The sequence below is a fragment of the Sprattus sprattus genome (assembly GCF_963457725.1).
Source record: "Sprattus sprattus genome assembly, chromosome: 19".
Classification (NCBI taxonomy): Eukaryota; Metazoa; Chordata; class Actinopteri; order Clupeiformes; family Clupeidae; genus Sprattus; species Sprattus sprattus.
The window spans coordinates 6,054,856-6,076,811 of NC_137917.1; the positions used below are offsets into that span (position 1 = coordinate 6,054,856).

At 44.7% G+C, this 21,956-nt stretch overlaps 1 protein-coding gene across 4 annotated transcripts; it reads left to right on the plus strand.

Moving 5' to 3' along the window:
• The first annotated feature begins 2,577 nt into the window (after positions 1–2,577).
• Positions 2,578–16,085, plus strand: LOC308380435 (uncharacterized protein). 4 transcript variants are annotated; one of them, XM_080857772.1, is made up of 15 exons: positions 2,578–2,909; positions 3,926–4,101; positions 7,151–7,207; positions 7,308–7,363; positions 7,560–7,626; positions 8,177–8,305; positions 9,322–9,518; positions 9,670–9,810; positions 10,109–10,419; positions 10,885–11,026; positions 11,198–11,641; positions 12,619–12,717; positions 13,006–13,143; positions 13,449–13,503; positions 13,681–16,085. In XM_080857772.1, exons 2-15 carry the CDS (start codon positions 4,047–4,049, stop codon positions 14,103–14,105), a joined length of 2,316 nt encoding a protein of 771 aa, XP_080713898.1. In that variant the 5' UTR covers positions 2,578–2,909; positions 3,926–4,046; the 3' UTR covers positions 14,106–16,085. The 4 variants fall into 4 exon arrangements, with proteins under 4 accessions (XP_080713898.1, XP_080713901.1, XP_080713900.1 ...); XM_080857775.1 differs by having other exon boundaries at positions 10,888–11,026; XM_080857774.1 differs by having other exon boundaries at positions 8,180–8,305.
• The last annotated feature ends 5,871 nt before the right edge of the window (positions 16,086–21,956 follow it).

The window sequence follows — 21,956 nt, forward strand, 5'->3', positions numbered from 1 at the left end:
AACTAGTGTCCCCTGACCCCTGGTGGTCCGTGACCAACAGTAAGGGGTCTGTGATATAATTTGCCATGAATTATAAAATTGTGCTGTATCATTAAAAATGCATAACTGCAGATGAGGACCATTTGCACCAATGAAACAAGCATATTGTGTCCTTTTCTCCAACCCATGTTAACTTTGGGCCAGTGGAAACTCTGATAGCTACTCATCCTGTCAATCTGTCTCGAATCACTCACTTCACTCAGAGTGCAACAAGCTGCTCCTGCTACTGCTTAGTTTGGGTTATTAGCTAACCAGCTAGCTGGCAAGCATGGAGAAATATTTGAGTCAGACCCCAAGTGACTCTAAACCCAAACTACTCAAATTAAGAAAATATGACAACAGTTATATCGAGTTTGGTTTTATTGAGATCATCGATAGGAAACCAAAAAGCATCATGTGTCCTAAGGTGCTGGCAAACGAAGCCATGTTGCCAGTCAAACTTAATTGACATCTGATCATAAAGGTTTTTGATTATGGGGGCATCATTGGAAATGTTTGTACCCTGTAAGGAATCCCAGGCCCCCAAAAGTTTGAGAACCCCTGGGTTATACATCCAGTCACTTTGCTATAAGACGTTCGCAACCCTGCAAATGTTCTTCAGAAGAGGTAGAGTGCACACACTGCAGAGAGGCTACGTATAGCAATGGAATGTTTTGATTGGCTATAGCTCATTAGCAGAGAGGAAGGGTCGACACAAGCCTACAGTTGTCGTGAGAGGGCACACTTCCGGAAAAGTAATCTCTCTGTGGCGCCCCTCTGGCATATTATCTTGTGTCCTACCCAGTGGCTAATGCCACGGGCCACCCCTGCTAGTGCCAATCTGATGTTGACATATTTTTTTTACATTTCAAAGCTTAGGGTTTATATACAAGGTGATTGTTTATAAGTACATGGACATTCAAAAAGCACATGACAAACAACCTGGAATCCATTAGGACATAACATTAAGACATGGACACCATGGATACTTTTGTTGTATAGAACAAAATACTTCAGACATTAATGGAATATGTGTAAACCTTCAGCTGTGTGCGTGTGAGAGACAAAGAGACAGACACAGGAAGGGGAAGAAAGAAGGGGGGAACAGGTGCTCATCAGACCGGTGGGGGGTAGTCATGTGGGAGGGGAGGAACATGACATCATTTTTCCTCCTATATTTTGCAATGGCGTAACTGTCACAACCACACATATGATGATAGCATGCCCCAATCATCCAACAAACAGGTGACCACATATGCATGCATATACTTAACAACTCATGCGCACCCTTATGTGCGTGGAACAGGAACTTCTACACAAAGCAAATTATATGTTCAACCAACGCATTAATCCACAGTGCACTTGGAGCTTTGATGTCTGTTGTTGTCAGTCCAATCAGGTCAGCTCGAACATCTGTTAAGGCAACTTTAAACCATAAACTATATTTAATATTAGATCTATATTTATGATTGTACCTTCACCAGATGAAATGAATGGTCTGACTTCCTGTCCCCTTCTCTCTCTCACCTATTATCGTCTCTTTTACCCTGTGACGAACACCAAACCCCCACCCCCACCCCCTGACCTGCTGAGACAGCACACACCAACCTGTCTGTCAAACTAACTTAACAGGTGGTCCATTAACGACCGCCCTTCCCCCACCACACTCCCTTTCAACTGTACGAGACCCAACTCTCTCCCCAACCAAGTCACACACACACACGCACACGCACACACACACACACACACACACACACACACACACACACACACACACACACACACACACACACATATGTACAACAATACACACATGTATAAACCTTATGCATTATAATCCTTTTTCTAATGATCTCATAAGCTCATGTGATTGGGCCATTTTAAATTGAGGCATTTTTTTAAATTGAAATATATAATAAATGAAGCATAGTCAGGGACAGGATCATTCCCCTATCTGAACCTTTACAGATGCACAGGCCTAGAGAGGAGCAGTTATACAGGCCTCTATCACATGGAAATGTTTCACACACATACACATACTAACAAACAAGTTGGTATAATCAGTCTGTCTCTCCCTGTAGCTCATTAGAACAACTCTGCATTTAACTCAGCAGTTATAGCACTCAGTAAATTCAGGGCTTGAGTTGAGGTTGAAAAAACGGTAGGAAGAATTGTGGATGAAGTCTTACTGTTGTGTAGTTGAAGGGAATGAAAATACCTCACTAAAATATCCCATTCAAGTCGTAAGTAGGTCTGTAATCTGCCCTGTCACACACTGATAACCAGGACAGTGTCAGAGATAGAGGGGACTGCTAGTCACCAATGTCAGCATCAATGAATCAGTCAACAGATGACTATCAGCAAGTAGGGGTCTGTAGGGTTCTCTGTGGAGGGCTACTGGGAAGGGTTGGGGGAGAGTGTGTGTGTGTGTGTGTGTGTGTGTGTGTGTGTGTGTGTGTGTGTGTGTGTGTGTGTGTGTGTGTGTGTGTGTGTGTGTGTGTATGTGCTGGAGGTGGGGGTGGGAGGAGAGGGGACTGGTTTGACAGCTCCACACAGTTGGCATGACCCAGGAGGCAGTGGGGCAATGAGGGGGGAGCAAGAGAGAGGCAGGGACAGAGAGAAACAGAAAGAGAGAGAAGGATAGGGAGAATTCTGAGAGAGGTGAAGAAAGAGGAAGGAACTCTGGACCCTTTTCCCCAAAAATTCATCCTTCGGGGAAAGATAGATAGAGATAGAGATAGAGATAGAAATCGGTGCAATTGTCCAGAGAAATTGCCTGATTAAATGTGCCTGACTGAAGTTCTATCCCCCCTTCTCCGCCAGGTCTCTCTCTCTCCCTCTCCAGTTTTATCTTTAACTTACTCTGCTGTCCCCAAGGAATCTCACTGTAAGTAAGTATTCTGTTTTTTTCCGACACTTTCCCCATGCTTCAGAACTCTACGTCTATGAGTATGTCTGTATGTGCTTCTCTGTGTGTTGGAGTGGAAGTGTGTGCATTTCTGCGTGGACATATGCCAAGACATACAGATTTGCCCAGTGATTTGTACTTAATGATGTTGCTTATGCATGCTGAGCAGCTGGGCGTCTTGATCGATGCTGAAATGAAGTGGTCATGGCCAGGGACAATAATTATGTGTAAATCACTGAAATAATTCCTCTGCCATCCCTAGTAACTCCATCTTCTGTGCGCACACTTACGCTGTTGAACAGTCATTTGTGGGCTCAGAATGTTTTTCATGCAAATACCCCATGACTGTATGTTTATTTGTGGGAGTGAATCTGCCCAGTTGAATATATTTTCTCCTCTTTCACTTGATAGTAGGTTTTTTTTGCCGCTGGTAGCAATAGGACTCTCTACTGTGCCTCTGTTTCTGTCAGTCACCCTCTCTCTCTCATTCTCTCTCTTACACTTTCTCGCTGTTTCTCTGTGTGTTTCTATCTCTCTCTCTCTCTCTCTCTCTCTCTCTGTGTGTGCATGCCTTTATCTGTCTGTCCTTCTCTCTATGATTTTAGCATTTCTGTCTCTGTCAGTGTGCCAGCCAGTCTCTGGGGGATTAGTGAAGTCTGTCGTAGTTTTTGGATCCGTTATTGGGGCTTGTCTGAGTCGCGCTCATGCACTTAGACTTGTGTTTGCTTGTGTATTTCTTTGGTGTGTTTTCCTCGCTCTGAAAAAGAGAGAATATTTACGCACTGCTGACTGCTGAGTATCCCCCTATTCTCCTTGGTCATACATCTTTGGAGAACATTGTGTGTTCTTGCTTGAGTTCAGCTGAAAATTGAACTCTGCAGCTATGTCAATACCTCCTTCTGTAGTTCACATAAAGCGAGGGTGTCAAGAATGATTAGTATCCTGGACATACACAGATCTCACAGTTCTCTCTTTTCCTGTTCTGTGTTTTTTGTCCAGAGGGACATACAAGGTTCCATTCCTCCTGGGCTCTTCCTGTGGGAGATAAAAAGCCAGGGTCCCTCTCTCTCTACTTTTGTCCAGCCCTTCTCTCTGTCCTCTTTCTCTCCATCCCACCATCATGACCTTGCTGGCCTCTGAGAGGTCAATTCTCATTCGCAACAAATTCCGCTCAGGTAAGCGCCCAGGGGTCATGGGAGTGTGTGTGCAGGGTTAGTGGTGGCAGGGGACTGTTTGTGTATAAACCAAAGGCAGCCATTTTGGATCTGATTCCATCATGAGCTAGTGGTTGTCAGAAGCTATGGGACAGAAAGGATTATGGTTTTATGGCTCATTTAAATGACATACTGTGCCATTGTTTTAAATGTTAGACTATCTGGTTTTCAGAAGGATATGGTATTTTTCCACCATAGCTGCTTAGAAAGTTTGAGACCTGGCGGACAGATGTGTGTATATATTGGGATACTTTACACTGGTTTTGGATTTCAACTTTAATACTTCTCATCTTATTATAATTTTCCATTGTGCATATTATCTCATCAAAAGTAGGATTTGCCCTATAATGTTTCTTGCCTTTTAATCATTAGTTGTCTCAAGACTAAAATAAAAAAAATAAAAAAAAATGCAACCCATGTTCACAAGGGCAGCAGATAAAATATTATCTGCTGAGCATGACAAATTCTTAACTTGCCAAATATTTGTTACCATTATATTTAAATTTCCATCTGTGGATGTATTTGATTGTGTGCACTCTGCTTGCATAGTGGTATAGACTCAGAGCCTTAGTGTACTGTGGTGAGTGATGATTCCTTCTATTGTACTCACTGTGAGTAAGTGACATTGCACCACAGTCTCCCCCTCTTGAAGGACGACTGGACGTTAAACAGATTGGCTCTGCAGGCTTCCAACCGCACTGGAAGCGTGTCAGAGTTTGTGCTTCCCACCTAGACACCTCTCAAGAAATTGCTGGCAAGGCTCTCAAACAAGCATCCAGCCCCAGTGTTCACTTTTGGCACATCGCTCATTCAAACTTCATTGCACAAACCCCTTATCCATTCACACAAATCCCAGTCCCGTGCGTTCAACTTCCCTGGTCTTGGCCAATGAAGATAATTAACTATCATGAGAATAGTGGTTGGATGAATAGCTGAGGATGCGGTGTCAAGTCTCCATAAATCTGTGCCTTCTTCCTCTTAACATGATTGCATAGTGTAGCCTATGCTTAATGAAAACCCTAGCTCAAAATGTCACCATTCGTTTTCTTGAGTACTTCAGAATTTGATGTCACTGTGAGGAACCTTATCGCTATTTGGTACATGACCGTTGACACCAAGAGACTATGCCATGTTTTGTTTTTGTTTCGAGGAGGCTTTGTGTATGCGAGATATGCTTTAAGAACCTCACTCTTGCCAGAATGTCGACCTTTCATCTAGCCAAGCCCTTGGTTTGTCATGTTCCCTCATTAAAATGATAAGAGCCTTTTGAAATCCTGAGTGTCCAACAAAAAACGGGACTTCATATTGAATTCATGCGAATTGTCACAGGGGCTTTGGAGGTCATTTAGTCAGCACCTGTGGATAAGCAGATTGTCACTGTTTAGTCCCCTGTGGAATGTAGTAGAATGATGTTATTCAGACTGTGGCGTTCAGTGGGGGCTAAGTACTATGCTTAAAACATATCTTTTTGGGGTACGCCATGCTGTTTATCTCTCTTAAGAGACTTATAATGTGGCCTAGGCAGGATTCTGCTGCAGTTAATCCTTTCAGAATCCTTATGGTGGGATAGGGGGTAATTACAGTGCATAATGACATCGCCACACATCATCTGCTTGCAAAAAAAACATCAGATGTCATATTATACCCATATTGGCTAACTAACCTGTGAGAGTGTCTATTAGAGGAAGTGTTTCCTCGAATAAGCCTAAAAGCCCAAAACAATCACAATCCTATCACACCTTTCCCAGTTCAATTTTCTCTGCAGTATTTTTTTCCGTCTCCCCCCATTTGCTTGGTGGAAAAAAAGATAACGTGTGTTAGAATGACTGTATATTATCTTCCTAATGAAATATGACAGAGAATTGACTTTCATTAGGTCTTGGTGTTCAATGCATACCGATTACGGAGGATTTCTGGCATAAAACTTAAATTCGGGATAAGAAAAGTATATATTAAATAACAGAGCAATATTATGTGATTTTCTGAGAGGTGTTCTTTACATTAGCGTTTCACCATTCTTTTCATTTTATAGCTTCATGATACTGGCAGATTCGTAACCATTTCCCCTTTTAGCTTTTCATAAGAAAACTAGAAAATGTCTCACATCTCCTTGCCTTAGAATCCTCACACCACTGAAAAATGGTTGGGCCATAAGTTAACAGTAGATAAAACAAGGACAACACAGCTCTGTAAATCAACATGCGACTTCATCAGACACCAGCAAGGTTTACTGTCAGTTTTGAGAATGGGTCTCTGACTCTTTTGAAAGAAAGCGCTATCAGACAGGCAGACGCCTTATCTGCACCTGGAGGAGTCAGTTTAGCATGCATGGCAGCTGGCAACAGGCGCTACACTGCTGGCTGCACTTGGGGCAAGATGTTCTGTTTTACAGGGAAAGATCAGCTGATAGAGAGAAAGAGAGGAAGAATTTACTTAGCAGGCATGACAGAGAGACAGGGAGAGCGCTGGAGAGAGGGAGAGAGAGAGGGACAGCTGGAGGGGGGATGGTGGATGACAGAAATAGACATACTGATGGATAAATAGTTACCCTCCACCCTCCCTTCCTACCCCCTCTGCCCCCACGTCTCCTCTCTCGCTCTCTCGCTCAGATCTCAAAACTCAGCAGTGAGGTGCATGTTAGGAAGAGTCCTGATACTTTACATTGGGTGCTGTGGCTCCACCTGATGCCATTTAATCCTTCTTGCAGTCAGAGGGAGGCAGGGAGGGAGGGAGGGAGCAAATGGGAGAGGGGGACAAGGCATGTATGACTGTGCAAATATCTGATCGTCTACATCTTCAAGTGAAGGGATTCATTGACACATTCATTTATGGAAAAGCTCTCCATGGAAATCCTTGATATTGCTAGTGCAACACTGAACCAGACGGCCTGTCACCGAAGGCAACGGTTTTGTTTAGCATATCTAGCGTTCATGTTGTGCTTTGCATTGAACATTTTTGGGTTAGGCAAAGAATATGAAGAAACTTAATTCCTGTTCTTGTGTTTTTTCAGTTTTGCAGTTGAGAATTCAGAATCGAAGACAGCAAAATGAGATCAACGCTGATTCTGGTATGTGGACTTAACAGCACTATCATTACTTATGAGTCATAATAGTAGACATACACCCAGGGTACAGTGCATCAATTGACATTTCTCTTCCATTCTTTAGGGCTGAAAAGTTCTTGCCCGCCTAAGAAAGGGGAGAAACAGACGAGTCAAGCCGTGGTATGTCAATCAATGAATGAAGTGTTTAAAATGATTCCTTAGTGAGTATGTGTGTGTGTGTGTGTGTGTGTGTGTGTGTGTGTGTGTGTGTGTGTGTGTGTGTGTGTGTGTGTGTGTGTGGGTCCATGAGTGGGTATGTGCCTGAGATGAATGACTCGCTGCTATTGTATGTTTGACCTGCTATTTCCTGATTCAGCGTCAAACAGACGATGGCGCCACTCAGAAGTCGCCCCCTAGTGGTCTTACTGCAGAAACTGCACAAGGTGATGCTTCAGCTGGGAGCAGTGAGCTTTCAGTTATACCCAGTTCTCATGTTTCTTCATCCCTGACAGTCTACTTTTTTCAAATACCACAAACTGCATTTTAGTCTTGACGGATGACCTTTCCCTTAATCATTTTACCTCATATGTTAACTTCTCAACCATCAACCTCTCAATCAAAGTCTCTTGTGACTCCACCCACCCCACAACCTGTAACAATATTAGTATATCTGGATCAATTGGTTGGCAGACACGACTAAAGCTGTGTTTTACGGTGTTTGAAATACCACTGTACCATATTCTACCTCATTGTCTTCAAAAATTCTGAAATAACAACATTCTACATGCAAATAAACTACTAACTAAACGTATCACAAATCACGTGCATATGTTGTATATGAGAAAGTCACATAGTTTACCCTTCCGAGGCATGTTCTCAAATTTCTAGCCTTTCCAGCAATGGTACAATTATTTCATTTCACTTCACTCTACTCTCTCCTTCCTCCATTTTGTCCTCCTCTAATCCCTCTCCCCCGTCACATTCTTCTCCCAGCAGACCCGAGTATTGGAGGGGCTCAGAAGCAGAAGAGGGCGCGGCTGGCTGATGACCTCAGTGAGAAGATTCAGCGTCGGCCCAGCCCTCTGGAGCTCCACAAGAAGAACAGGGTGCCCCTGGAGAACAGTAAGTGGAACTCACCTCCCCACACCCCATTACACAGCACAGGCACAACACAACACACCTCCCCACACCCCATTACACAGCTCAGGCACAACACAACACAACACACCTCCCCATTACACAGCACAGGCACAACACAAGACAACTTACCTCCCCACACCCCATTACACAGCACAGGCACAACACAACACACCTCCCCACACCCCATTACACAGCACAGGCACAACACAACACAACACACCTCCCCATTACACAGCACAGGCACAACACAAGACAACTTACCTCCCCACACCCCATTACACAGCACAGGCACAACACAACACACCTCCCCACACCCCATTACACAGCACAGGCACAACACAACACAACACACCTCCCCATTACACAGCACAGGCACAACACAAGACAACTTACCTCCCCACACCCCATTACACAGCACAGGCACAACACAACACAACAGGGCAAAACTGGACACCTCAACACAACAGCACAACACAACACAACACAACAGAACAACACAATACAATGCGATGCAATGCGACGCAATGCGACGCAATGCAATGCAACGCAACACAACGCAACTTAACTGTTGCAATACATTTTCTTGCCATATAATTTGAAAGACACAAGATCAAGATGGTGGGATGAATTTCCAATGGTGATACTATGTACAGTGTGTTTCCCAGTATCCCACTCTGGAGCCCCTTCGTTTAACACCCATGAACAAAGGACAGGCCTACTTATCAGCCTACTGTATCCTGACATTAACATCAACACATCCTTTACATCCAACAAACCTTTAGTGCCATCGAAACACCAAAACCAATATATCATATCACTACAATGCAAAATAAAAAATGTAACAGTTATGCTGTCCTGAATCAGTTAGACCAGCTGAACAAGATCTCATGCCACAAGTTCCACTAACAGTCTTTACCCCTTTGAGCTCCATACTGTGCATGAAACAGTGTTGTCGTACAAACACACATGATTAATTACCCTTCTGTCCCCCCTCATAGCTTCAATCTCCTTCCCTGTGACCTCTGATGTCTTCGAAGACGACATCTCCTGCTCCTGCTCCTCTTCCTCCTCGTCTCCTGGGCAACTCGGGGTGCACCAATCCCCCGCTTTTTCTCTGTCGCCGGGGCTGGGCAGTGATCAGTCATTGAGTGACCTTTCACCTGTGAACACGCCTCTGAGCCACAGCCCAAACCAGGTAGAGGACAACATGGTGCATTCATTAACATCATTGATATGGTGACAAGAATCCCAATATTTTTCGTTGCATGAGAATACATTTACTGGATGCATATTAGAGTGCCTACTTGATTTGTGTGTTTTAACCCTCTTTGAAATTCTTTTTGCAGTGCAGCTTGGCGTTGCTCCCGGCAACCGAGAGCATCAACCAGCCAATGACCATGACTGTGGGTGAGACGAACTCCATGGCAACGACCGGGAGATCGAAAGGAATGTATATGACCTCTCAGACCACACCATTGCTGCCAAAGGTATGTTTAACTACCATAAGCACACACAAATGCACAGACAGACACACTCACACACACACACACACACACACATACACACACACACACACACACACACACACACACACACACACACACACACACACACACACACACTATTAAGTGCATAATTACACACACACACACACACAGATCTCAACGCCGCCTCAAATCCAAATGCCCAAATACATTCGGCTGCATAAATTATACTTAATTGGCTCCTGTTTTTCTCTCCTTCTCTCTCTCACTCTTCCTCGCCCACTTAAATTCTCTCCCTCAGACAGCTTCAGCTTCACAGCCCATCCCCCTTCCTCATTCCACACTGGGCTCATCCCTCAATCCAACCAGACCCCCTCGGCCCAGAAAGCCCCGGGATTCCAAGCCCAAGATGAGGGAGCTGAAGTACCACCAGTACATTCCCCCAGACCAGCGGGGAGGGGCAGGGAGCGGCTCATCCAGTAACTCCTCCCAGAAGAACTCCGCCCCCGCCCAGCCCATCGACCCTACCTACTCATGCCTCCTGCAACAGCAGCAGGTGTTCCTCCAACTGCAGATCCTCAACCAGCAGCAACAGCTCACCGTGGCAACCAGGTAACCTGGAACAGCTTAAGTAGCCCTACCTGCTTCCAGCCAACTAAATCATGCTAAAAGATGCATGCAGTTTTGGCTGATTTCTGTCTGCCGGTCTGGTTTTGATCAGCAAGGGAAATGCATTCATTTGATGTTTGTGCTGCTATTAACAGTTGTTACCCTTTATCTTTGATCCCCCTCTCTCACCCCCTCTCTCTCCCTTACCCTCTCTCTCTCTCACACCCCCCCTCTCTCCCTCTCTCCATCTCTCTCTCCTTCTCTCTCTCTCCTTCTCTCTCTCTCCCTCTCTCTTGCTCCCTATCTCTCTCCTCTCTCTCTCCCTCTCTCCCTCTCTCTCACTCTCTCTATTCCACTCTGTCTTCTTCTCTCTCTCTCCTTCTCTCTCTCTCCCTCTCTCTCTTGCTCTCCGTCTCTCTCTCTCTCTCCCTCTCTCCCTCTCTCTCCCTCTCTCTCTCTCTCTGTCAGCAGCGATAAGCAGGTGGTGAGGCTCTCTGCAGCTCCACAGCAGACTCAGCCCCCGGCTCCCCCGCCAGCAAACCCAGCGTCTCTGGACAGGAGTCCCCCTCAGAAGCCTGAGCTACTCCCTCCCAATCTGGATGACCTCACAGTAAGATCTTTTCAACTTTTTACTCTTCATCTTTGATATTCCTCCAGTCAGGAGCCACTGGCTCTTTAGACTTCTTGTGTGAGTTAGAGATGAAAACTGTCACATCGTTTTCCCCACCCTCTCTCTCTCTCTCTTTCTCTCTCTCTCTCTTCCCCTCACTCTCATTCCTAGGTGTCTGAGCTGCGACAGCAGCTGCGTAAGCGTGGTCTACCCGTCTCTGGCACCAAACCTGCCCTGCTGGTGCGTCTGCGCCCCTTCCAGCTCCCCCGCGCCTGCCTCACACCTGTCCCTCTGTGTCAGCTCGGTTCCTCTCTGGACTCCAGCAACAGCCCCACCAGCCACTCCCCTGAGCCTCCAGCCAACCCGGGACACGTCTACATCCAGTCCCCAGGTGTGGTGGCGAGCTTGTCCGATCCTGGCACGCCCAGCCCAGGCTTCCTCACCCCCACCACGCCCCCCTCTAGCTACAGCCCTGGCCTGCAGGCATCCTCCCCGCTGCCCAGTGGCGCCCCCTGGAGGTCAGAACAGGCAGCAGAGGAGCTGAGCGTAGAGCTGAAGATGAGGGAGAGGATGAGAAATCGTCCCAGGGACAGACCTCGAGAGATGGGCAGTGAGGTAAGGAGTAAATGGTTGATGGAACCATTAACACCACAAATCAACATACAGTACATATAGACACATTATTGCATAATGGTAGGGATGTCAAAATGATCTTGTTTAGTATTGCAATTCAAAAGGCCTTTATTACCACCATTAACTATCATGACCTGCTTCACATGCACAAATCTTCTATAAATGAGTGGCAATTCAGAGTGTTTGGTTTTTAAAAGTCGTCTGCAGTAACTGCAGGATGAGTGGGATGATGCCTCCTTCTTGCTCTGCTTTAGAATGATGTGTTCCTTGTCACAGCTTCATTCCTTATTTTCATATTTCAGCGAACCTCATTTACCTAATTTATTCCTGCCATACCACATTTCATGACAATTTGTAAATTTCAGAAGATGACAATATATTGGGGGGAAGAAAACAACAGTCAAAATACATACATGTTTTTGAAATGCTGCTTATCATATGTTTATGAGAATTTAGTGATATCACGCGTCAGGTAGGTCCTAGAGCCTGTTAGTTTCCGGGCTAATCAAAATTAGAAAGAAAATAATTTCCTTTTTATTGATTCAACACCATTTGTGTGGTTCATTGTTTCAAAATGCTTTTTTTTTTTTTTTTTTTACTTTTTTTTTATATGGATTTTCCAACAATGATACACAAAAAATAAGCAAACAAACCATACGAATCAAGTCAAAACACACCAAAAACAAGGATCAAAACTTCTCCCTCAACAAAAAAACTAAACAAAAAACACACAAAGCTTATAGGTCCTTCCATTCAGTCACAATGCAACAAGTTTCAAAATGCTTTCAATGAAAATATTTGAATACAATAAGAAATTGCAGTCAATCTCAAGTAATCACAGGAATGTATGCAACTTATTAGTCATTATTTAATCAATCGACCGCCCTAATTTTCATAGACAGGAACAGATGGTGACACCCTAAACAGGGGAGGAAATAATCCTGTTCTCTCTTTTCCAGGCTTCTGGAGCTTCCCTCCATCCGTTCCTGCAACAGGAGCCAGGATGCAGCCAGGGAAGAGCTGACCAGGACAGCCAAGCAGAGGTCTTATTCCCTCAGGTACGCCAGCAAATCTAGCACACTCAATCTAGTGTGCCTCTATTTGCACCGAAAAATGGCTGAATGAATATCTTAACCTTGCGCTGATTGCACAGATTAAAATGTGAGAAAAATCAGAGGCCGCTATGTTTGATGGAGGGCTTTAGAAGTTTCATGCTTCATTTCTTGAGTTCTCTGGGGGTTTGTCTCTCAAGCGTCAAAATTGATGGTTTGAAAATCGGAGTGGTGCTCAGGCTGTGGTTGAGAGAGATTAACCTCTCCGTCTCGTGCTTAATGGCATATGAATAGGTGTTCTGCAGCCAGCCATGTGACTTGATTGGTCAAGACTTTGAACTACCAAGGCAAATCACCGCAAGTCCCATGCAAAGTTCGCCCAGTGTTCGAAGTCTAGAGGAGGAGCTTCAGGAGGCCATCCAAAGAGTGCAAGTATGTGTTCACAAGACCCACATGGCTTGATAAGCCAAAACAGACACATAACAGTGCAGTTATAAAGACATGCCCATAAAGGAGGGCCTTGATCCCTTGCCTGCAGAAGTGCTTACGAATGCTTTATGTGGTAAATAACTCAACTCCGTCCCTAATGCATGTTGCATAAAGGGTTTCCAGGAGTTGTTGAGCATACACAATACATCACACTGTACACATAGCCTGACCTGTTTGATGTCTTAAGAGAGTCACGCTATTTATTTAGGTATTTCACAGTCCATTTTTTGTTGTCTTTCTTATGATAGATGACTCCTAATCAGTCCATTGATGATATTTTGGAAGGGACCATTGCTCATTCAGGTAAGCTTTACATGTGGTTCTGGAAATGTATTTTTGTTCACATGCAAAATCTGTCATCTATTTGAAAACTGTCATTACTCACAAACTTGAGCTAATGTCACCTGATATATAGTACAAAATAAATCAACACTTCATGCTTCATGCCACATTTTAAGACCCTCCTGATGCTTTTTTCAGGTGTTGCCGCCCCTGTTACTGCGATCCAATCACCTGTCAATGTCCTTGCCGGATCCTCCCCACCATCACAATCCGACCAATCGCAGGCACTTCAGAGCCAGTCCAGGGATGAGAACTTCCTCTCGTCCCCTCTCTGCTCCTCTCTGCTGTTAGAGCTTCCTCCCTCTCCGTCAAGCACCCTGCCCCTCACTCCCGCGCCCCCTCCCCCTCCTCCTCCTTCCATCTGTACCACCCCACCCCCGAGCACCAGCTCCAGGAAAAGGCGTGAGGTTGCCACCTTTGACCCCGCTGACTGGCTGGAGTCGCTGACGTCGGGGTTCCGACCTCTCACTCCTCCCTCTGCCCCGTTCATCGAGACTGACTTCGGCCTCGATTCAGATCTGAGCGTAAATCGGGTTCTGGATCTGATGGTAGAACAGTGGTGAAGGAGGTGTATACCTCCTATGTTTATCTGTGTGTGTACGTATGTGTTGATGTTTGTCTTGATGAGTCCCTATGTGAGTGAGTGTGTATGTAACTGGATGTGTGCTTGGGTTTCACCTTTATGTCAAAGCCACATACGACAGGTGAAACCACACATTGTTCCATGGATGCATCCATCGATCCATCCAAGCATTCTTCTACCCATCCATGCATCCATTACTGTCAACTGATGTGACCAAACAGATCATTACAGAGAAGCAATGACAGCAAGCCTGTGTTCCACGCAATGTCGAGAGACAGACACTGCTGAGAGGTAGAGTGAGTGACAAAACAGAAAGAAAGAGAGAGAGAGAGAGAGAGAGAAAGAGAGAGAGAGAGAGAGAGAGAGAGAGAGAGAGAGAGAAAGCTGCTTTGGTGACTCATACTGAGACAGAATCACACAAGCATACACATTCTGTATATACAATACAGGCACTTGTTATGTGCCTGGAAATCAAACACTTTAAAATGTATGTTGTAATACAAAACAAAATGTAAAAAAAGACAAAAAAGACAAACGAAACAAAAAAGAAAAATATGCGGGTTGCCTGTGGACAGTCTCATCGCCGGAGTGCCAGACGAACAGTCGGCAGGAGGCGGGAGTTTGTGCCAGCAGATGCTTTCTACACACTGTGCTTTCTGGCAGGGAAGCAGAAGCGCTCCCTGTGTGTGTGTGTGTGCTACGTTGGGCTGCTCCTGTATGTGTGTGTGTGTTTAAATGTGTGTGACTGAGTGTGTATTAGTGTATGTGCATTTGTGTGTCCAATCGAATATGTTCACCATACTGCGCATGCATTTCCCTCACACTGTATACCTAGGTGCCTGCGCACCCAAATGCACTTGTCTGTGGAACTGTACCATGTCTGTGAATAGCCGTAAGGATGTACAGTTTTATCAGATCAAAAAAGAACACATTTCTTTCCATGTTTCTTATTGTATGGTCTTAGTCAGGTACCGTGAGACAGCGATGCTTACTTCCTGGCGCTCAGTGAAAAGCTTTTTTATTAACTGCGCCTTGGGAGCAGCGCACTGGTTTTCCCACAAAACACTATTATTGAACTCGACCAGAGGTGTCCTTCTGAACCAAGGAACTGTGTGGACAGAGATGCTCCCCTAGAGCAGACGAACAATTTAAGTATAATACTTAACCCGAATGCCACTGTGGGCCAGCACAGCACTGAAGCTAATTCTTAATGCTAACATGAACAGCCATGGAATCTTACTGAATGTCTGATGTTACTTTAATCAGAAAGGCTTCTGTGTCTGTGTTGAATTTGTCCTCCCAGTGCACATTCTGAGTTTGGGGCTGCATGATTCTATTTACAGTTTGTCTGAGGTACACACAACAGACAAAGACATGGCCTTATTTGGTGAGACGTCCTCTACCAAACTTGATTACTTTGTGATGGGACCGCACAAATGTCACGAGCCTTTCTGAATGACTGCTTATGCCACTAATGCCTCCGTCCCTAAAGTAGCCGGGACAACATAATGCTTACAAGTGCAATATGCTAATATGTGAAGGGCACATCCACTGGGCAAAACCACACAGTATGTTTTAAATGTCCAAAATGTCCAAAGTAGTTATCAGAGAGGGAGAATGCCTTCCTCGTCGTTAGTTGATATTTTGTACCACATCAATTGTGAGTTCAGTCTTTATGATTAAATCCAGTGCTAAGGGGGTTACTATGTCTGATAATCAGAGATGCTGTCCTCACTTAGAATGCAGTGAGACACTGGAGAATCTAAGTGTCTATTTGTGAAATGTTTTGGTCTTTTAAACCTGTCTGCTCTGAACAATCCAAGAAAAAAAGATATACTTCCAGTGATTTAATTTACCCATTGGACTATTTATTAAGTAATTTATTCAAGCATTGGTCTCACTCCTGTTGAAATTGTATGTTTCTGAAAAAAAATAAAGTCTTAATTGATTTTTTTGCCCACCCACTCTGATGTGATATTTTATAACTTACAACTTTATAACACCATGTAAATAATTTCATTGACATTTAAAAAAAACAAGTGGGTCCTCAGTAAGTGACTGATTAAATGAGAATAAGAATTGTTTTGGGTTTGCATTTATGATGCTTCAATGAGTTCACAAACAACCAATATATATTATGTTTCAAAGCTATTCTAAAGTCACTCTTACAGCTTTGGATATACAATACAAACATATAAGTTATATAATACATGTACATATTTATGTAGCTTTATATAGCTATGCTTCATCACATTTATCACATGAATAAATAATTTAGTACAACAGATTACCATGATTTGGTACTTATAGCTAGAAGCTGAAAATCATGCCTGCAGAACTAAGGATATGATTGGATGCGGGTCAACTGGAGTAGAGTATGCTCACACAAGCGTAAAGAAGCAACCATACAAATACTACACACTGACAGTTTAGATAAATCTTTTGATCCTGACACCCCATTAATGATGCATTGCTCCCCAACTTTTACATGTCCCTCTTTGAAAATGTTTTGCACACTGGTTTATTAAATATTAAGCCAGTGTAATAAATACTGTTTACATAGTGTATGTCTACATAATTCATCCTATTCTCTAATGTCCAGGCTGGTTGCATTTGTAAGGACTTCAAAATGTAATATCTTGTCAAAATGGCTATATACAGCAGTTGCAGGTCAGGTGAATTCATTTTACAGCTATTTGGATGATCTGAGAGATTTCTCATCATTCTTTGTTTCACTGGGCACAGACTAAAAAGCTATAGCCAATACACTTCTATGCTTTGAGAAAAAAGTGGGCCTAGAACATTGGTCTTTAGGAGATAAAAACTTTCCTAGGTGGTAAGTAATGCAAGAAGAGGAAGAAGATAAAAGACATGCCGAGTAAAAATAAAAATAAACTTTGGTAACCATCTAACAAGGGGAATCTCATAAAATATATATCAGGCATTCATCTATCGAGGGGATAGTTGCGTTTTCCTACACCTAGATCCTGTGCTCGACATGGGTGAACAGCATTTAATGAGTTTCCATATAATGACTTCTGCAGTCCCGCGGATCTTGCTGTTCCCTCGCCTTGCCTCTGAAACCCCATTCTCCCACTATTTCATGGAAATTAAGAGCGAAAAGGTAGGCTACATTTCATATGTAAAGCAGCCCAATGGGTGGACGACCCAGTGTTTCTCTCCCTCTCTCTCACTCTCTGTTCTCTCTGCGGGGGATTGCTGAGACGTGTTCATGCTTTGATCGCCAGCAGAAGGTCAGGTTCATTCGATTTCCACGGTTCATCGCAGAGTTGCATGACTCTGGGTTCCGGCCCCCTGGGTAGCTAAACTGAGGGGAGCTTAATTGCTCTGGCTTCAGTGCCACTGCACACACGTCGGATTTAGCCGATCTAAACTAGCAAACGTCAATATCGCCATGTGGTAAAATGACCAGAATGTGCTCGGAGAGGGCCTTTAATCACTAAGGGTCGCTTACCTGCAGGAACTACAGGGAAACTGTTTTTACAGGCCTTTTCTGACCAAAGAAAGCCTTGCTTATCGGTTTTGTTGCAGTGTGTCGTTAAGCTGCAACCTCATGCGCTTTCATATTTTGATCAATCATATCTAAAGTAGGCAACCTGAAGCGATCCACTTCATACCACTGACTTAAAACATTATGTATGTTCGATCTTATGCCTCCCCTAGAAGATTCTTTTAACAGAATTTTGAGTAGATCAGATTGATCTGTCAGACAGCCATTCGGCAGAGAGGGGGTTGACACTCCACAGCCAGTCCTTAACAGACAGTCATTCATGGATGCATATATTCTTTTTAAAACTACCAATCATGTCTTCATTGGAAAAGTGCACAAAGGTGCATCAATCACCGTGAGTGACGTCTAATTTCATTGACTATTGAAAGGCAGCTCATAGTAAAGTCCACTGATCAATTGCATGGCGGTTCTCCAAAGAACTGTTTTCCGATCATATCCGAAAGAAAAATCTGAATCAATGTATCACATGTGCTAGGCGTTTGAAATGACCTTCTTCAAGGCATTTCTAAATGAAGGCCAAGCTTTTATGAGGTGTGTGGTTGCGTGTGATGGATGGTGTCAGTGGTATGTGCGTGTGTGAGGGTGTGAGGGTGTGTGTCTGAGCCTGTAGTCAAGGACTCCCCTCCCCTTCTTCTGTGCTCTCGTGCACAGCTGATTGGCTTAGAGGCGCGTCTCTGGAAAGCAGGGATGCAGCCAAGATGCAACAGGGAGTCACAGAGATGAAGGTGAGAGGATGACCTCTCCTCTATATTCTGTCCCTCCATGGTGGTGTGCTTTCTCTCTCATTTACTGTGTCTGTCTATTTATCTCCCTCGCCCTCAAACACACACACACACACACACACACACACACACACACACACCTAGTGTTGGGATCAGTGCAGCTTGAGTAGAGACACATTGCGGTATCTGTTTTCTCTGCTGGGTGTCTGTCTGAGCAGGTGGAGTCATGGCAGCCAAATGACCCAAATGAAAATGATTACATAACGACCTGCTCATAATCACTATGCATATGTCAACACGCTTAGCCACTGAAGGTCAAATGAATGCAGTTTACAGTGTGTTTAGCAAATGTCCAGTCTATTTGGGCCAGTTGGGTCTTGGTCAAGTTTTATCTCAACTTTAATCCACCCTTAAAAAGTCTTGTTGGATGGACAAAATGCTATGAAGGAAAGAAAGTGAAGATGGATTAGAGGAAGAGAAAGACAGAGACCATCGGCGCCATGCTAGATAATATTGAGTGATGGTGATGACTTTATACAGTACATGCTTCAGATAGTGATCTACGCAGAGAAGAGTGGTAATTACTGCAGCATAAAGACAAGAGATTCAGAAGATCCACATCAAGTGGCTATGATAACAATCAGTTGCATGCCTTTCTCTCTCTCTCCCCGTGTCTGTCTGTTCACATTGTTTCATTTTTTCTCTTTTCTTTTCTTCCTCTTCGCCGCTCACTCCCCTTCTGACTAATATCGTGTACATAGTATATTATTGTCTGTCCTACCTGCTCTCTCTTCACCGGTTCCTCTCAGATAATACATTTTTTCCCCTGATAATAATAATGGTAATATATACAGGGTCTTTGATATTTGCTCTAATAGTTGGCCTTCATCTTGGGGGGGCAGGGGGTGGATGCCTCTCTTGTGCTCATGCATATGAATGTTCGAGTAGCCCCTAATTCCCACCGCATGCAAGGTCAGTGTCCGCGAAGCTAGTCAGAGGGGATTCGCTTTATCTGAATACCCACACGCTAACACAGAGCCACGAGCATGTAAGAGCTTCCCCATAGGGCCATGGGATCAGGCTGTCAGGAATTACAGTTTTGCTGTGTGTGTGTGTCGGTGTGTGTGTGTGTGCCTGTGTGTGTGTGTGTGCCTATGTGTGGGGCTGCAGAGCGATGTTCACTCATATGCTAATCTCGGCCTGGGAAAGTTGGCGGCGACGAGAAGAGCGCCGCGTGGAGCCTCTGAGAGCAGTCAGCATGTCCTCCCTGCTGCTGAAGGGGCCGGCGTCTGTGCCAGAGCAGGCAGGCGCCTCTGTGCTGTGTGTCAAGAAACAGTGGCCAGATCCCCAGCAGCAGCACGACTGGGACCCCGGCGGCTTCTCCCCGGCTAAATCCAGCGCACCTGATGCTACCCATCAGACGGCCCATTTAAGACCTTAATTCACTGAATCAGATGTGTTCTAATTTGTGGGAAATTAAAGTTTGGCCGCTTGATGTTTGGAAGTGGCTGCCCCCTTGCCTGCAGTCAGTTCCATCAAGCGGTGAAATAAATCTGTGCAAATGCACACCTGGCTATTTGAAATCCCAGGAACCTTTGTCTCTGGAATTAATTGAAAGCCATCCATTCATTCAGTCATCCTCTTGTGCCCACAAAGGCCTGTGACAGGTCCTGCACTAGCCAGCATCACATCCAATACCCCCCCTCCCCCCTTTGCTGCAAGACTGTGGAGATGACTTCAGCTGGTCCTGCCCATTTGTGTCGCATCTTCACTGGCCTGTAAAATAACGCTGACTGACAGAGACTGACGGGGGGTTGGGGGTTGGGGGGGGTTGCCAGCCGCTAACACTTTCCGCCCAGTCCCCCTTGATTGATGGCACGGGAGCAGGAAGTCAGCTGTGTGGAAAAGCTGCCGTCAGCCTGACGAGTGGTACCAATCGTTTCCTAATTCCTTTGCATGTCAAATCCCCCTTTTTTCCACATGGCTTTGACCCAGCACTGGTGCCATATGTACCGTAACATCGGTCTCACTCAATTTCCTCTGGTGACAGTTAAAAATGTACTTTATATCAGTTCACAGTGATACGGCAAGGATATCTCGTCGACCTTGCCTTGCCATGTATTCATGTATAAGCATAAAGAGGGTATTTTTTTTGTTGCTGAGGTGTGTGTGTGTGTGTGTGTGCGTGCGGTGTAACGCCATTCAGACTAAGTAAGCCTGCTTTTTTCCCCCGCATGGTTTTTATTTAAAACGGACATGGCTGGGGGAAAAAAAGCTGGAGCCTGTGTAAACACATCCTCCTCTTTAGTATGCACGGGGTAGCGGAATGTGTGCCTAAGGCCATGTACAGTCATGATGGAAGATCTGTAAGGAAGACTACAGTCCCCCTTTTTCCACAATAGCCTCCCATTAATATTCATTAAAAAGCTCTGGGGGGCCAGAAGGGCAGTGGGGGAGTGCTACACTCGTCCTCCAGTTGGACTGAATGGTGCACCGTGCAATATGGAGTTCACAAGGGAAAAAAAAAAGTTCCCGTAGCAACTAAGCATTAAAAAGCACCACTCATCTACATACAACGGATAGTGAAAGAGAGAGGAAAGGTCTGAGTTTGAGCACAATGAAGGACTGAGAGCTGCCGGGCTTATCTCTCCGCGTGCCTCTCGCTATCCATCAGCCTTGGCTTTGCTTAGACCATCCATCCATTCCCCCCGCACAGGTCCGCAGGTCAGTGCACCTCTGCGATGCGTCGTTTTTACAAACGATCACAGCAGCCCGAGATATGATTTCATTAGCGCTGTATGCAAATAACAACAAAGAAATGGAACTGTGATGGGTGTGAGGGTAGAAGGCGTGAGATGAAATGAGGATGGGAAAAAGTAGCAGGGAGAGAGGAAGGGAGTGAGAGAATGAAGATTCACCTCCAGCTATCTGATGCATGTTTTAATAGAAATGTTCAGGGCCGCCTTACAGAAAAAAAAGCAGACGAGAGAGAGACACATTGAAGATGTTCATTAGATTTCTTCCTATATGCTGATTTTCTATCTCCTTCTCTCAGTTCTATCATTATGATTCCACTCACATCGGATGGGTGGAGGTGGTGGTGGTGGGGTTCTAGTGTTTAGGCTCATCCATTATCACTTGTTACTGTATTGTTTTGCACGTGTTCCCACTATGCCTATCTGTTTGTGTTATGATGTATGCCATAATTGCCTTGTCTTAGAGCAACTGAAGAATGTAATTTCACCTCTGTGGATCAATAAAGGCTCTTCTATTAAGCTCCATTCTGTTTCATTAAAAAGCATATGCTGCATTGCACTGCAGTTCTGCTGCTGAAATTAATGGGCAGGATGGGCCAATTAAAGTTGGGCTCTTCATGGGCGTGCTGATTAGGTTATTTAGGGCGTGAATTTCAATGAATGCCTTCCAAACATTCATACACTACTCCCTCAGGGAGAGAGAGAGAGAATGTGTGCACTCTGTGTATGTGTGTGTGTGTGTGTGTGTGTGTGTGTGTGTGTATGTGTGCGTATGGGTGTGTGTGTGTGCATGCGTGTAAGAGACATAATTACACCTCATA